Raw genomic sequence first — 18,197 nt, 5'->3', positions numbered from 1 at the left:
GGCAAAGGCAAAGCCAAAGGTGGCGAAATCCAAGTGCTTCTATTGTGATCAAATAGGTCATTGGAAGCGTAACTGCCCAAAGTACTTGAAGGATAAGAAGTCTGGGGCTTCTTCTTAGGTATCTATGTCATTGACATTAATTTAGCAAATCTACTTCTTGGGTATCTGATACTGATTGTGTTTCTCACATTATTTTGAATGTGCAGGGACTAAGAAGGAGTAGAACCTTGGCTAAAGGAGAGGTAGAGATGCGCGTTGGAAATGGTGCAAGAGTTGCGGTCGTTGGAGTTGGGACTTATAGTCTATCTTTTCCTTTCGGATTAATATTAGAGCTTAATAACTGTTATTATGTTCCTGCTATTACCAAAAACATTATGTCTATCCCTGTTTTGGATAATGAAGGGTTTTCATTTACAATTGAGAAAGTTGTTTCTCTGTTTATTTGAATTCAATGTTTTATGCCACTGCTAAAGGTCTAATGGTCTATATTCCTAGACTTAGACAAAGATGTCCTTAAATAGACAGCAAAAAACATGATCAACGATACTAATCCTACTTACTTATGGCATTCGTTTAGGACACATAAACGGAAAGCATTCAAAATTACATAAAGATGGACTTCTAACTTCCTTTAACTTTGAGCCATTTGATGTTTGTGAATCATGCTTAATGGGTAAAATGTAAAATTACCTTTTACTGGAAAGGGTGAGTGATCTATTGGGCTTAATACATACTGATGTGTGAGGACCAACAAGCACAAAATCTAGGGGGAGGGTTAGGGTACTTCATTACTTTTACTGACGATTTAAGTAGATATGGATAAGTCTATTTAATGAAGCATAAGTCAGAATCATTTTCGGAATGAAGTCCAAAACTAGCTTGGCAAGACATCAAAGCACTATGATTCGATTGTGGTGGTGAATAATTGAGCCAAGAATTTAGTGATCATTTGAAGAGATGTGGAATCCTTTCACAACTAACTCTGCCTGGAATACCTTAGTTGAATGGTGTATCCGAAAGGAGGAACTGAACTCTACTTGATATGGTTCGGTCTATGATGAGTTTTGTTGATCTTCCAATATCCTTCTGGGATATGCTCTCCAAACTGCTACTTTCACACTTAATAAAACTCCATCAAAGGTAGTAGAAAAGACGCCCGATGAGATATAGAGTGGAAAAGTTCCAAGCTTGTCTTTTCTATGTATTTGCGGATGTGAGGTTTATGGAAAAGGTTTACTTTCGAAAACTCGCCCCTAAATCAGATAAGTGTTTCTTGGTGGGTTATCCCAAGGAAACCAAGGGCTATTACTTCTACAATCGAACTGAGGGCAAAGTGTTTGTTGCTCGTCATGGTGTCTTTTTGGAAAAAGATTTTATTTCCAAAAAGGCAAGTGGGAGTAATGTATTTCTCGAAGAAGTTCGAGAAAACAACAAATGGACATAGTTCATCCTATGTTAAGACAGAAACACAGAGCCGATGTTGGGCTTGAAGTAGTTCCTCTTTGGAGGAATCTTCTCCCATAACTGACCAAGTGTTGGAGGACGTGCATCCCGTACACGAACCTCACTGTCCCACTCGAATCTAATTCGTGCGAAAATTCTCAAATTGTTGAGAAGAAAATTTCTCTGTTGCAGCCCCTCGTAAGTCTAGTAGAACAAGAATACCAACCAAGAGGTTTGTTGATTTCTTGTTAACCAAAAATTCTAAGATAATGATTTTGAATTTGAGGAACCTACTACTTACAAGCAAGCTTTGATGAGTGAAGACTCCGAAAAATGGCTTGAAGCCATGAGGTCCGAAATGGCATCCATGTCTGAAAATCAAGTATGGGACTTGAGATTTGCCCGATGGGGTTACACCTATTGGTTGCAAATGGGTTTTAAAGTGAAAATAGACAAGGATGGTAATTTTCAGGTTTACAAAGCAATGTTGGTTGCAAAAGGGTTCAAGCAAGTTCATGGTATAGACTATGATGAAACCTTTTCACCGTAGCCATGCTTAAATCCTTCGGATACTCCTAGCGATCGCGCCTTTTATGATTACGAGATTTGGCAAATGGATGTCAAAACCGCTTTCTTGAATGGGTTCTTGAAAGAGGATGTGTATATGCACACCGGAGGGTTTTGTGGATCCAGAAAATCCTAGGAGGTATGTAAGCTTCAAAAATCCATTTATGGATTGAAGCAAGCATCCGGAGTTGGAATCTTCGATTTGATGAGACAATCAAACAGTTTGGTTTTCTAAACAAAACGGAGAAGAGTCTTGTGTTTACAAGAAGGAAAGTGGGAGTAACATAGTCTTCTTGGTCTTGTATGTAGATGACATACTTCTCATAGGAAAGACATTCCCATGCTTGAGTCAGTCAAGGAATGGTTAAAAGTTGTTTTTCTATGAAAGACCTTGGAAACGCTGAGTACATTTTGGGGATCAAGATCTATAGGGATAGGTCTAAGAGGATGATCGGACTTAGCCAACGAACTTATATAGATAAGATCGTCACTAAGTTCAACATGGAAAATCTAAGAGAGGCTTCCTACCCATGCAACATGGAGTGTCGCTTAGCAAGACTCAGTGTCCTCTGGCTGATGAGATTAAGCGAATGAGTAATGTTCCTTATGCGTCAGCTATAGGGTCCATTATGTACTCCATGATTTGTACTCGCCCAGATGTTTCATATGCCTTGAGCATGTGTAGCAGATTCCAATCAAATCCAGGTGACGCACACTGGAGTGCAGCTAAGAATATCCTAAAGTACTTGAGAAGGACTAAGGATAATTTCTTAGTGTATGGAGGTGAAAGTAAGTTAATTTTTTAGGGTTACACAGATGCAAGCTTCCAAACTGACAAAGATGATTCTACAACAGATGCAAGCTTTCATCTTTTGTCTAAATGGAGGGGCAATGAGCTGGAAAAGTTCAAAGCAAAGCACTGTTGTTGATTCTACAACAGAAGTTGAGTACATTGCTGCGGCAGATGTAGCAAAGGAAGTTGTTTGGATGAAGAAGTTCATTTTGGAGCTAGCAGTAGTGCCTAGTATTGTTTTACATTGTGATAATAATGGTGCCATATCTCATTCTAAGGAACCAAGATCACATCAAAGGCGTAAGCATGTACTTATAAAGTTTCATCTTAGTCGAGAAACCGTCGAGAGAAAATATGTAATAATTAGCAAAGTTCATACGGATAGCAATGTCGCTGATCCTTTGACTAAACCATTGCCTCATCAGCCTAAGCATGAGAGTCATACTAGGGCTATAGGACTTAAGCATGTAGGAGAGTGGTTTTGATTGTGTAATATTTACTTTTAATTAGTTCACATTTGTAGTTACTCTTATGATATGTTTGACTATGTTTATCAAAAAAAGGTAATATTCTTATTTAATCTTGGTTTAGTATTAAATAAAACGTTCAAAGTATTTATAATGGTTGATAGGATTGTCAAATACGTGATTTGACAAATGAAACCTTATCTAGTCAACAAGAGTTATATATAATATACCTTGGTCCCTAGTTCGAATCATTAAATTTGAACGTAAATGATTCAGTTTCATGGACTAGGTTGCAAGTTGATTGATAGCGTAGTTTCATGGGTTATAGGGACATAGAGATGTCTAGTCATTTGCATAGACATGTATAGTTGATACATGTCTGGCAGACCTAGTGGGAGTTCTCTAAAAAGGTTTATGATAATCTCATTAATATATTTAGTGGATTCCTTTGACATGAGTATGATACTATTCTTACTTAAGGATTAGTATGTTTTTGACACTACAAAACGTCGTGCCGTAAAAGGAGACTATAAAGGCAGTGATCGGAACTGCTATGAATTGAGTGGGAGTTTTGGTTATACAAGAAGGGATAAAGTCCTCCTAAGAGTTAGGATTGGTGTCTTGGCCTCTTGAAGAGTGACAACTGAAAATGCATGGATGTGCTCAAATAGATTAAGAAGTTAATCATTTGTTTCGACAGTTCGAACTCGGATTTCAAGAAACAACTTCAATATTGGTATGGTTTCATACGATGTTACCATGTCATCAAGTTGGGAATTAAGCGACTTAAGGAGTTTGAAGGTTACACACTTGTTCTTAGACAAGTAGGAGATTGAAGGATTTTGTCCTCAGTCAAGTGTAACAAATTAAATGTATATGGACAAATTATAGAGATAATATATTCAATAATATTAGGTGACCGCAATGTTTTGCTAGAATAAGCTAATTGCGGTTTGTTGGGCTAGTATAATAGGCAAACTACTAATATATATTGGATCCTATGAGGTCACACAATGTGATAACTCTTGGATATTACCTGAACCCATTTGTGAAATGGGTTGGACGGTTTAAGATGGGTGGAGTGACTAGTGAGATGTAACACATGAGATTATTAGGCTCATAATGTGTGTGACATTATGAGGCAAATAAAGCCTCAAGCACCTCTCTGTAACCACCTTATGTAGGGATATGTGGGTTAAAAAGTGTGTACAACACATTACATCATCTAGAGAGAAAAATCAGATTTTTTCCTTTCTCTTCCTTCCCCCCCATTCGACTACCATACACCCCAAAAGCAAGAGAGTTTTCCTCTCTTTCGTACTAGCATACGTGGTGATCCAAGGGTTGTTCGTGGACCAACACTAGAAGAACAGTGTTTGACGTTCTACAGGATCTCCACTAGAAGGCTTGTGGTGTAAGAGGAATTCACGCATCAAGAGGTATAATTCTATACTTTTATTAGATTCATGTTAATTTATGTAAAGATCTTGGGTTAGATGTTTGAGTATATGATATTTCGTATTGAGCATCTATAGTCCTACAGTGCTAATATGGGAATAGCCTCTAAAAATAAATTAGGCTTTATTAATGGAAAACTGTCTAGACCTAAGCTAGAATCAATAGACTATTTCAAGTGGGATAGGATTGATAACATGGTTAGATATTGGATTTTGAAATCATTGAATGAAAATAAATATTGTTTCTAGTTTCATGAATGGTAGTTTGGCTTTGCTAGAAATATGCTCAGAGCAATGCCCCCACGAATCTATCAATTAAATAAAGAGCTTAGTAACTTAGAACAAAATGAGATGTAAGTTTCCAAATACTGTTGTAAGCTAAGAGAATACTGGAACCCATTGAATGACCAAGAAGCTATGCTCGAGTGTAGCTGTGGTGCAATGTTCAAATGCACTTGTGACACTGAGAAAAAGATGTTGGATATGGTGGAGAGAAACAAATTGAATGACTTCTTGATGGAGCTAAGTGGAAAATATGAGAATATAAGAGGACATTCTTGTAATGAGCCATTTGCCAAGTGTTAACAAGGTTAACTTTATGACCTTGTTCAACAAATTGAAACACAAACGCGGATGACAAAAGGAGTGTTAAACACATAAGGCATAAGTGTTATGGTTGTGAAGAGACAAGGCCAAAGTCTAGTACCTTTACAAAACTTCCTAAAGAAATATTACAAGCTAGAAAAGAATGGAAAGGGAGTTAAACAAGTGTGTGCATTGTGGTATGAAGGGACTGGAAGGAAGAGTGTTACAAAATCATTGACTATCCTCCAAAAATGGCAAGAGAGACAAAAGACAAAGGCACCAATGAAGTATGCTGCAAATGTCGAAAAGCACAAGGAAGAAGCATGCCAAGAAACTCTTTGATGAGGGTAGTCAGGATGAAAAGGAATATATCATAATATGTTGGTAGATAGGTGTTTGACGTATCAAAAACTAAAGTTTGACTGGAAAAAGGAACCTAGATTATTTTGATTAAGGATAGTCAAGATGAAAAGAGATTCCATAATGGAAGTGGGACTCAGTGTCAATGGACTTTTGTGATGGGTTTGCCAAGGACTAGAAAGGGGAATGATTTAATATGAGTCATTGTAGATAGATTGACTAAAACTAGGAACCATACCTATGAAGGAAACTTGAAGCATATGCATAAACCAAATGGCAAATGTTTATGTTGAGAAGGTGATACGCCTACACAGGACCCTGAAGACCAATTTTACCGATCATGATCCCCGACTTCTGTCCAATTTTATGCAAAAATTACAAGAAGCATATTGAACGAGTTTGAAATTTAGTGCTACTTTTCATCCTACAACTGATGACCAGACTAAGAGAACAATATAAACATAAAGGATCCGCTTCAAGCTTATGTGCTACACTTTAATTTATAGGCAGGTGCGAGGAACAATTTTCATTGGTAAAGTTCTTCTACAACCATATTCCTTGATTCTCGATTGGATTGTCACCATGTGAAGCCTTATATGGGAGAAGACGATAAATGCCTATTTGTTGGGATGATGTGCACCCAACAGCCATGTTAGGATTCCAGAAATGATACAACCAACAATGGAGAAAGTTATAGTCACTCCGAAAAAAATGAAGATAGCTCAAGACAGACAAAAGAAGTACGCCGTACTTAAGGAAAAATCCTGAAGAGATGGGGTTCAGGAATACTAAGCCTTAAATTCAAAGGGCTATATGAAATATTGAGAAAGATTGAGGAGGTTGCCTACGAGATAGTGTTGCCAATGGAATTATCCCAAATTCACAACATTTTCTACATTTCCCAACTGTAAACACTTCTATATATAATTCATCTCATATATTATCTTATGAACTCCTACAACTTGATAATATCTTGAATTATGAAGAGACGCCATTGCAAATTTTGGATTGTAGGAATAAGAATATGAGGAATAAGACCATACCATTATTCAAGGTCCTTTGGATGAAAAACATGGGAAAGATGAAGCTACTTTGAGAAATGAAGTCTGCTTTGAAAGAATTATAACCCACATTTATTCTAATGTTCAACTCTAAGTCTCATGACTAAACATTTTAAGGGAAGGAAGTGCGCAATAGCCACCCCAAAAATATAATTATGTTATTCTAAATTTGCATATAACTTGTTATAAGGGAGGGTAATTATATATATATACTTTTACTTCTTCTTTCATCTTGCTCGGAAATTTAAAGAATGTTGTATTTCAAAAATGGAGGTAATATTGATCATATTTGGAAAATGGTGGACTTGTATTGAAGCACTAATAAAAGAAGAATAAAAGAGGGAGAGATAATAAGGTAAATGTATGTGCATGAATGGATGTTGTATCATATTTTTATGTAGTTTATAGATGCATTTAGGTTGTATTTTAGGAGCATTTATCTGCATTGTAGTTCATAGTTACATATAATTATTTTAGTTGTGAAATATACTCCTTTGTGTGTTTTTTGTGTTCTTTGATGAATTTCAGGCATTGAGAACATAATTGGAGTATCATTGTACAAGCTTGAGTACTTAGGAGCAATTGGAAACAATATTATTGATAAGGATCGTTGTGCATATCTTTGATTGTAATTTGGAGTCAAAATAAAGTTGGAATTTAATGAAAGAGTTATGAAAATTGAGTCATGTCTGCTTTTTTATCCATGATTTTTGACACGATAATGATGGTTGATTAATTCTAGAAGCATTAGAAAGTACACTTGAAGAGCGTTCTAATGATATATTACACAGCCCAAGGCGAGTTATATTCTAGGAGATATGGGCTTTTCAGGATCAGACTATTTTGTTGAGATCTAGTACGTGTATACGCGAATTAGTTAGTTCCGCCTATTTGACGACTTAATTGACTTGGGCTTTTCAAGATATGAATATAACTTAAGTATCTTATTGCATTTCATCTCATATTTTTCTTGAAAGAGTTATTTGAAAAAAGTAATTGTAAAAAACTTATTCCGGTCATTATAATATTTCCTAATATTTACTTATGTACTAAGCTTTGCTGACTTGTGTTTTATTCTTTGAACTTGCCCTTATGGGGGTGGTTGATTATCATTTTGCAACTGACTATTGATACGTATGCATGATGGTTGTTTTTGTTATGACTTGAATTGTCTATTGATTAACTTGCTGGATAATTTTTGGAAACCTTGTAATATTTTCATTTATAATAATATTTCTAATTATGAAATTCAAGATAGTTCTCTTATAACTAAGTTTAAATAGTTTTAAATTTGTAAAATGTTCATTCTCTTTAGCTTAGGCTTATAGGGGGTTCTAAGTAATAGTTCACCCGAGTAATAGAGTTTCTGTGATTACATAGTTATTTATTTAAGCAGATGTCTTGGTGCAGGTTATTACAAGTTTGATAGAGGAGGGTGATAAGATATAAAATCAATCTTAGAGCTCCAATAATCAATTTAAGATATTGGCTGAGTTGGTCCTTTGACATGGTATCAAAGCCAGCGTGACAAGAACGTCATGAGTTCAAATCTCATTTTCCCATCCTTGCCAAAGTGAAATACTTAGTTGGGATTATAAGGGGGCTTATGATGCATCTACACTTTAGGCCTGATGGGCTTTTTATATGTGAGGGGTTTGATAAAGTATAAAATCAATCTTGGGGCTCCAAACCTTCAGCTCAAACTTTTTGTTGAGTTATTCCTTTCACAGGAATGCTAACAAAAATGGTTATCTTTATTGGGTGTTTGGTCGTTCAAGTCATGCAATGGAAAGATAATGGTAACCAAAATACCAAGAAATATAACTGTTGCTTGAGGAAAGGAAGGGTACGAGTTTTTGAAATCCATTGCCACGAAGTAAGAGTAATCGATTCAGGAGGTTTAGACCAAAAAAAAAAAAAGAACGAGAGCAGATAATTGATTCTACTTCTTATAACTCAAAAATTAAAGTAGACAAAAAAAAACGGGATAAGGTTGTCTCGCAAACAAAAACATATTTGATGGTAGGGCATGTTATGTTCACCTTATTTTTAGTCCTTATCAGAAAAAATAAGTTCAAATAGGTTTTGAAAGGACTAACAAGTTTAGATAAGTTCAGTTTAGCAAAAATAAGTTATGACTCGGTCACAAAATAAGATCTAATAAGTCCAAGTAATTTAAGATGAGGTCTAACAAAGACTAATAAGGTACGGTCTAATAAGTTCATATTATTTCAGATAAGTTCAGATAAGCAAAAATAAGTTGAATATAACACATATGTTCACCTTTTTTTCAGCCCTTATCAGAAAAATAAGTTCAGATACGTTCAAGTATGTTCAAATAAGTTCTAATAAGGTCTGACAAAAAAGAATAATTTTGTGCATGTGCATGTTAAGTTTTGATGATGAAAAATAATATAATATGTTATGGTATGAAAGTTTGTGACAGATGTTCGAGAAAAGAATAAATGAATGAAAACTTTGAAGAAATGAAGAATCAAGATTGAAGTCCAAGTTTATATTCCTAAGTTTAGTTATTTTATGCAAAGTGTAATGTAATTGAACTAGGTGATATATTATGTGCCGAATATAGAAATATAAAATTAGGATAATTATTATTTTCTTAGAGTTAAGGAAATAAATATTTATGTTCATATTATATATCTATATAAAAGGAAACTGAAATTCGAAAAGCAAGTTTATTAAAAATGATAAAGTTTTAATAAAAAAGTTTTGTAAAAGAATTTTTCCATAAAACGTGTTTTTGGTAAAAACCGAGTAAAACAGTTTATAAAAATTAAGATTGTCGAAAGTTGTTTTTTGAAAAAAAGAATTTGAGATAATAAAAGAGTATGGGTTAAAAAGAAAATCTATTGGTTATTCAAGATATTAATAAACATTGATTTAAGGAAAACTTATTTTTTTAGAATTGAAGATAAAAAGAAAAGGTTTATCCCTTAAATTAAGGAGTAAAGGATAAATATATTTTGAAGGATTTTCATCCAGGCCATGTACTATAAAAAGGTTTATAATTCATTCTCATAACTCACGTTTTCAGAGAAAATAATTGGAGATATTAAGAGCTGAAAACAGTTTCCTAAGGCACAGAGTATAGCATTGTTCGAGTCAGTTTGAGTAACTATTCTACAATTGCAATTATCCTCTAAATTGCTTGAATAAGAAGCACATGTTTGAGGATCTTTTTTTTCTGTAATTTCACAATTATAGAGAGTTGAAATACTTAGAGTTAAGTGTTGGGGAGCACTACTAGGGTTAGTATTGGGGGAGTCTTATTGTATCAAAAGGTTGATATTTTAGGATTCAAAGAAATAAAAGAATTTTGGTTCGTGTGGACGTAGATCTCAGAGGTGAGATTGAACCACGTTATATCTTGTGTTTGCGTATCAATTTCATATACTTTTAGTTTTGCAAAAACTCAAATCAGATATTTACGAGTATTTTGCACAGTGCCTGACACAGTGCCATAACAGAGATTTTGCGAAAATCGATTAGATTTTGTCACTCAATTCAACCCCCCCCCCCCTCTTGAGTGTCACCTTGTGTTCCAACAAATAAGTTCAGATAAGTTATGTTCAACAAAGTTAAGGTATGACACTCTCACAAAATAAGGTCAAATAAGTTCTGATAAGGACTAATAAGGATTAATAAGGTTTAATAAATTTGGATAAGTTCATATAAGTACAATTAGTTGAATACAACACATCTTAAGTAGCCAGAAATTTTTAATTTTCCCAAAGAATTGACATATAAAAATTAAATAAGACAAATTTTAATGATACGTATACATACCAGTTTAGGAGGAATATCTGATAAGGAATCAATTAGGTCCAATATCGTTTTGCCATCACTATTCTGGAGGCTCATGATCAACTTCTTCCTTCCACTTGATTCATTCTTAGCACATTGTTGAAGGAACAATTGTGCAACATTAAAATCTCGGTCAGCAATAGCTAGATGTAATGGTGTATTTCCATCTTGGTCTTGTGAGAATAAAAGAGCATGAATTCCATGCAAACTTAGTATAGAATTACAAGTCCATAGAGTATACTCTTTGTCACTTGCATTGAGATGAGCCATCTTCAACCGCAAGTTGTGCAAAAAGCTCCTTCCTTTAATGTCACGACATTCGGATAATTGTTTGTTATAAGTAAGGATCCGTAATGCTACCAGGACACGGCCATATTGGGCCGCCCTCATATGAGGAGTCAACCCATCCGAATCTTTAATAAGCATAGCCGGAGGATATGTCGTGATCAATTTTTCAATTAGCTCTCGCTTGTCAGCATGTTCCAAATTCATTGACAAAAACTCACCTGTAACATATCTTATTTAAATAAGAAACTAGTTATTAGGCCCGGGCTATGCTCCGGGTAAGAGAAATTTTCATTTATTAATATTATACTTTGAAATTATAACACTAAATATCACTTGGTCTAGTGATTAAAACTTTAGTATATAAACTTGAAGTCATGGGATCAAATCCTACACTATGTAATTTCTATTTTTTTTTTTTTTGTTGTATGTGAATTACATGGACTAAAATGAACTTAGGGAGAGAGCCACGTGACACCGTTCCTTGTTTAGGAACGCCTTTTAATATATTAGTATAGATACAGGAGGGAAGCACAAATAAGTACATGTACCCAAGTGCATGTAGAGCATGGTGCACCCTTTTCTAAACTATGTCGTTTTATCATTTTTCGAGGCTATAATTTTAAAAAATTATTGTTATTTCCTTCTCTAAATTTTGCAACTAAAGATTCCTTTTTCAAATTTAAACTTAAAAGATGTATGTTCTTTTATCTTAAGTGTAGATGTTCATTTACTATATATTCTTTTCATTATAACCTTTGTTCTTTTATAAATATAAATTTACACATTCTTTAATTTTAAATCGTGTGTTCTTTTTTAAAGTAGAAAAGTTGTTGAAAAAAATTCGTGTTCTTTTATATAAATGGTATGTTCTTTTTGAATGCACATTCAACATGGGCGGATCTACAGGGGGTACAGTGGGTACAGCTGTACCCCCATTTTCAAAAAAAAAAAAAAGAAAAGTTGAAGGAAATAAAAGCAAAAAGAAAAAAAATTACACTGCCCAAGATTGAAGACTGACAGACGCTCCTCAGTATCACGCGTCCCTTTCTTTCTCTCTCCTCTGGTCAGTATAACGTTTTTCTCTCCCTCTCCCTCTCCCTCTCCCTCATACCTTTTCTTTTCTCTCTCTTTCTTTCTTTTTCGCCTCTGCCGGACCGTTTGTTCCTTTTTGTCGCCACTTTGCCGGAGCCCGGAGGCCATAACGCAGCATGCCTACGCGGGTCGCCACTTTGTCGAAGCCCGGAGGCCATAACGACAGTCGCGGGTCGCCACATTCGCTAGAGGAAGGCAGAAGGCCATAACTCAGGTCACCACTTTCTTTTTTTTATTTTTTTATTTCTGCTAATTTATAAATTATAGATTTTTCATCTTGATGTGAATTGATATGTTGAATTGGAATAAGAAATTATAAAAATGTAATTTAAATGTTGTGCAATTGTGAAATATGGAATTGATATTACTTGAATTGAAATTAAAGATTATTTGAATTGAAATTAGATATTAGAATTTGTAAAATTGAAATAGAGATTGCGAATTGAGATTAGTTGAATTTGGAATTAGAGGTTGTGAAATATAATTTGAAACAAGGAACTTTGGAAGTACTAGATTTGAATCAAGAAACTTTGGAATTAATATCGTGGGATGCACTTGTAATTTTTATTTATTTGAAATTTATGTATTTTTGTCTTTTTCAATTAGTTGTAATTCGAATCATTAATTGATATTGGCATTGTATTTTGATTTGAATTTTTAGTCGTAAATCAACTCAAGTATTGTATTTTGTTTTATTTGATTTTTTCTCATCCGTACCCCATCCCGTAATTCCTGAATACGCTACTGACATTCAACATTGTGCATCTTAATACATAATCGACTTTATTCATGTTTCTTAAATGCATTCAATTAGTGCCAACTGCCAAGTGAAACACTTTTGGTAATTTTTTTCAATCATATATTTGACTATTTGTATGTCCGCAACCACTACAGTCTACATCACACCACTTTTGGTAGTAAACTAGTTATTGATTAAACATACATTGGGAGAATCAGATTTATGCATATAAAGCTTATCCTAAAATGAGAATAAATAACTAATTTAATCTCTTGATTAGATCATGGAAAGTGGATTGTACTGTCTAGATATATACTTTTGGCTAAAAAATTATGAATTATCATTGATATCATCATATGTGATATGTGGAATGTAATAGGAACTCAACTATTTGACTAAAACAGCATGAAATTTGCCCTGTTAATCCATTCCTTTATTAATCTCCAACTCTATCTATTTAAACAAGGTAGGTGTCAAATTTAACTAAAAACAACATACTTTTTCCATTCCAAAATAATTGGAACACGTCTCTTAAAAAGCTGCTCTCACATAACGGATAAAATATATAGTAAGAGAGTAAGAAAATTACCAGCACAAAATCGGACGTAGAGATGTAGAGGGGTCTCCTTAGAATTGTTTTGCGTAGCCAATATCTCTTCTCGGTGATATTGGACGACCATTATAAACAACTCATAGGCTGCATCCAAGTTTTGGGCTCGAAGCGCAGCATGCAAGGGGGTGTCCCCTTGGTTGTTCTTCTCCATATAATATGGCACATCACTGGTAGTTTCTTGGAGGTGGAGAACGAGTAGGATGATAGTCTCCTTATTTCCCAACTCAGCAGCTTCATGGAAGGGAGTATTACCCTTGCTATTCTTTTGTTGGAGGAGAACAGGAAACCGATTAATAGCTGCATCAATGAATGTGGATTTCTTGTTTTGAACAGCTAGATGAATAATGTTGTTCTCCAAATCAGGTGTTTTTGCTACATAGCTATTCTCCCCTCGCTCTGCAATGATGCCCTCATTCAATACACTTGTATCTCCATCAACCGCTGCACTGAACATAAATGATTCCATCTACTCTCTACTCTCTAGTTCTTTACACTTATCATACAAGAACAAGATGAATTAATTCCATCTACTGATTTAGTCGTTAAATAAAAGTCTATTGCTGTCATCTTGCTGGTGCATCTAAGTTTTCATTTTTTATTTAATATATATATAGATAGATCATTGAAGACAGTGTAAGTTTGTAACAACTCTGACTATTAAATTGAAAACAAAAAATAGCGCAAAAAGAATTGAAAACAAACGACTAGCCATGGTCTTTATTTAAGAGTTTAAATTTCTTCGTTTCAAGATATTCGAAAACCAAGGAATTACTTCAATTTAAAATTAACTACATCTAATAATAATAATCTGTCTCTCTCAAGTCTCATCTTATCGGTACTTTTCTTAAAAAAGATAAGATTAAAATCATTTGCAAGTCAAGGAAAATTAGGGGTCGCACTTGTGACGGTTGAGAGTTGAACTTCTTTTACAAAGATGAAGTTAAGGTCTCCAACCAATGGGAATAACCTTAATTTCTTTCTTATTAGTACATAAAATTGCTAGAGATCTTGCTATAAACTTTCTCCTTCCTTTAAAGTTGCAAGTTGCAACTATTTGACTTTATTTGTACTACTCGTGTATTTTAGTTTTATTGAACCATCTTTAGTAACTTATACATAGTGGAAAAGACGAAGTCATATAAAGTCTTGTTATTAATCTCATGTATTCTCAAGATATTTTTTTTTAGAATATTTACTTGAAAATCATTAAAGAAATTAAAGGTTAAAGTGTTGCATGACAAGTGTGAAAATTAAATTGTTGCAACTCAAATTAAATAAAAGGGATATTAGATTGATGACTCCAATTCACGTAAATATAATAAAAAGTAAATAACTTTTGGGTTTTTGTTGAGGTTCCCATTATATCAAAACTCGGCTTAGACCAAACATTGTTTAGAGGTATCGATTCAGGTTATCGGTAGGGTTTCAGGTTGACCTACGCTGGGTCAGGTGTGTTAGGGTTGGTCATGTTCAAGTCAAACATCCCCACCGGCCGGGTACGAGTTGAATCCTTCTAGGTCGGGACACATTTGAGTCATCGTGCAATCGAGTAAGGGCCGACCCACATTCAAGTCAGTCTATATCGGGTTGGGGTTCCCCATGGATGCATGGGTTTCAGACGGAATTGTATGACCTATTTTGGTTTCGTGTATACTTGGATCGAGTTCAGCTCGGTTTGAGATTGGGGTTCTTGTATTAAAAAAGATCACAACTACGCACGTTAAATTTGTTTCCTTTAATCTTGTTATTCTAGTGTTGCCGATATTCTCTTGTTTCTTCTTGTCAAAAGCAAAATAGTAAAGTTAATGTCTAGACTAATGAAATCTAATTTTGATTTGCACCGTACACACATGCACGGAGTGATATCAAGCCAGTAGTTTAGGATTTAGAATTACAAAATATATTATTTAGGCCTAATCTTGTTAGCATCGTGCACGAATGCAGTAACATGAAGCCAATGTCTGACTCAACATTCTTTTTTCTTTTTTAATATTTTAAAAACTATTATCATCATCGAAGATTTTAGTTGACTTCGAGTCAGCTCAAAAACAAGTTGTACAAAATTAGGTACTTATTTGACCCAAGCAAGTTTTTTTGTCTGCTTCATGTCAGATCCGTGTCTTAGGTTACCGTGTTCGATTAGTCACAGGTTTTAATTAGCGTCGTATAGTCAGTTCAAAATATGATTTTGGTACGTGCCGGTCTGGTCTATTGATCTTATGTCAGATCTCGATCAAGTATGGAGATTGACTCTCTTGAATCGGACCAAGTTCTTGTCGAGGACTGGTATCAGATTGACCCACTTGTTAGATCTTCTATTCTTCTTTGAAACCTCTAACCTTGTTCACATCTGTTGTGCATGTACATGTTATGGTTTATGCACATATTATGTTTTGATGATGAAAATTAATATATATAATATATTTTAGTATGAAAGTATGTAACAGTTGAAACAGATGCATGAAGAAAGGAATTAATAAATGAAGACTTTGAAGAAAAGAAGAATCAAGATTGAAGTCAAGTTTATATGTTCCTTAGAATAGTTACTTTGTGTAAAAATGTAATAGGCTTGAATTAGGTGATATACTATGTGCTAAATATAGAAATATAAAATTAGTATAATTATTATTTCTTAGAGTTAAGAAAATAAATAATTGTATTAATATTATATGTCTATATAAAAAGGAAATTAGTTTATAAATAAGATAAAAGATTTTCATAAAAAATGTTTTAGAAAAAGAATTTTATAAAAAAACGTGGTTTTAGAAAAATATTTTTACAAACGTGTTTTATGAAAATAATTTATGAAAACGAGTTTTAGAAAAGAATTTTAGTAAACAACGTAATTTGGTTTTCAAAAGGGATTTGGAAAATATTTTTTGATAAAAACAGAATTTTAGTTGAAAAGAAAATCTAATAAGAAAAAACTATCTTTTTGAGATTAAAGATAAAGATAGAAAAAGATAAAGTTTGTTTTTCTAAAAAGAGAGTTTTATCCCTTAAATTAAGGATTAAAAGATAAAGATATTTTTGAAGGATTTTCGTCCAAACCAAGTCTTATAAAAGGGATTTATAATTCACTTTTAGATCTCAAGTTTTCAGAGAGAAAAATCGGAGATATTAAGAGCTGAAAACTATTTCTTTCGCACAGAGTATAGCACTGTTTGAGTCAGATTCAAGTAACGAATATACGAGTGTAATTGTCCTCTAATTGCTTGACTAAGAAGCACACGTTTGAGGATTCTTTCTTTCTGTAATTTCACTATTATAGAGAGTGTCAATTCTTAGAGTTAAGAGTTGGTTAGCACTACTAGGGTTAGTAGTGAGGGAGTCTTATTGTATCAAGAGGTTGGTATCTTAAGATTCAAAGAAATAAGAGTTTTGTTTCGTGTGGACGTAGATCTCAGATGTGAGATTGAACCACGTTATATGTTTGTTTGCATCAAATTATACGTAATTTAAGTTTTAGTTTTCGCAAAAACTCAAATCAGAGGTTTACGATTATTTCGCACAGTGGCTGGCACTGTGCAATAACAAAGGTTTTGCAAAAATCGATCAAATTTCGTCACTCAATTCAACCCCCCTTCTTGAGTGTCACCTTGGGTTCTAACAAGTGGTATCAGAGCAGGTTATTCTCGTAAGACTCACATCTAGAGAATAGAAATCATGAACACGCAAGATGACTATCGTGACAGGTATTCCAAGTGTCCTGTTTTCAACGGGAAGGATTATGGATGGTGGAAGACTAGGATGAGGATCTACATTCAAGGTTCTGATTTTGAATGCTGGAGAATCATAAAGACTGGACCTCTACCTATTCAAGTCAAAGATGCTGAAGGAAAGCTGATCGACAAGGAAGAAGATCAGTACAATTCTGTTGACTATGGAAAAGCCGAAAAGAATTACAAAGCTATGAGTATTCTCCAATCTGGAATTGGATCTGATGAATATTCAAGGATTTCGGCATGCACTACAGCTAAGGAAATTTGGGACACACTGGAATTGGCCCATGAAGGTACAAATGAGGTAAAACAATCTAGGATAGATTTACTAGTCCATGAATATGAATTGTTCACAATGAATAAGGACGAATCTATTAAAGATATGTTTACCAGATTCACACTAATAACTAATGAACTAAGATCCTTAGGAAAAATCTATTCTTCTGAAGATTTAGTTAGAAAAGTGTTAAGAAGTTTGACTAATAAATGGCTTCCCAAAATCACTGCTATTCAAGAGGCTAAAGATCTAACAAAACTATCACTAGAACAACTAATTGGTTCTTTAATGACCCATGAACTTGTTTTAGATCCTAAATCAAATGAACCAAAGAATAAAGGGTTGGCCTTAAAAACTGAAGTAGAAACGGATGATAGTGAAAGTGATGAGAAGTAGCGTCCTAACTAGAAAGTTTCAAAAATTTCTTAAAAAAGAACAGGAGCAACAACTTCAGAGAAGTGGAAACTTCAAAGGTAAAGGCACTACTTCTAACCTAAGAAAAGTGCTACTAACTCTGGTTGTTTCAAGTGTGGTGAGTTCGATCACAGGATTAAAGAATGTCCTCTATGGATTGAAGAAAAGCCTAAGGAAAAACGAGAGCAGTCGAAGAAAGAGTACAAGAAAGCTATGATTGCGGCAGTCTGGGGAGACTCGGATTCTGACGAGGATCAGTGCCAGGCACAGTGCCACGAGGACAAATTATGTCTGAATGCTGTACAGACAACACTGAAGACGGCACTGTGCAAGGACGACTCACATCTATGCTTAATGGCTAAAAGTTCGAACCCTCTTGAAGAGGTAGAAGACAGTGAGGTAAGCCTAACTTCCTTAAAACCTTACATTCTCTTTTCAAAAAGTCAACTTGTCACTCTACTTGGTAATGTAATTGATGATTGTCAAAACATGAA

At 34.2% G+C, this 18,197-nt stretch overlaps 1 protein-coding gene across 1 annotated transcript; it reads right to left on the bottom strand.

Moving 5' to 3' along the window:
* Nucleotides 1-5,978: 5,978 nt before the first annotated feature.
* On the bottom strand, nt 5,979-14,040 carry LOC104907766 (uncharacterized). Its single transcript, XM_057394096.1, has 3 exons — nt 13,267-14,040; nt 10,541-11,064; nt 5,979-6,026 (listed from the first exon to the last, which is right to left on the bottom strand). The coding sequence occupies exons 1-3, from the start codon at nt 13,754-13,756 to the stop codon at nt 5,979-5,981; spliced, it is 1,062 nt and encodes a 353-aa protein (XP_057250079.1). The 5' UTR covers nt 13,757-14,040.
* Between the last annotated feature and the right edge of the window lie 4,157 nt (nt 14,041-18,197).

This window comes from Beta vulgaris, chromosome 4 (genome assembly GCF_026745355.1).
Source record: "Beta vulgaris subsp. vulgaris cultivar EL10 chromosome 4, EL10.2, whole genome shotgun sequence".
NCBI classification, from domain to species: domain Eukaryota; kingdom Viridiplantae; phylum Streptophyta; class Magnoliopsida; order Caryophyllales; family Amaranthaceae; genus Beta; species Beta vulgaris.
The sequence above is the reverse complement of the archived record's forward strand: the minus strand, read 5'-3'. Positions and strand labels throughout refer to the sequence as shown.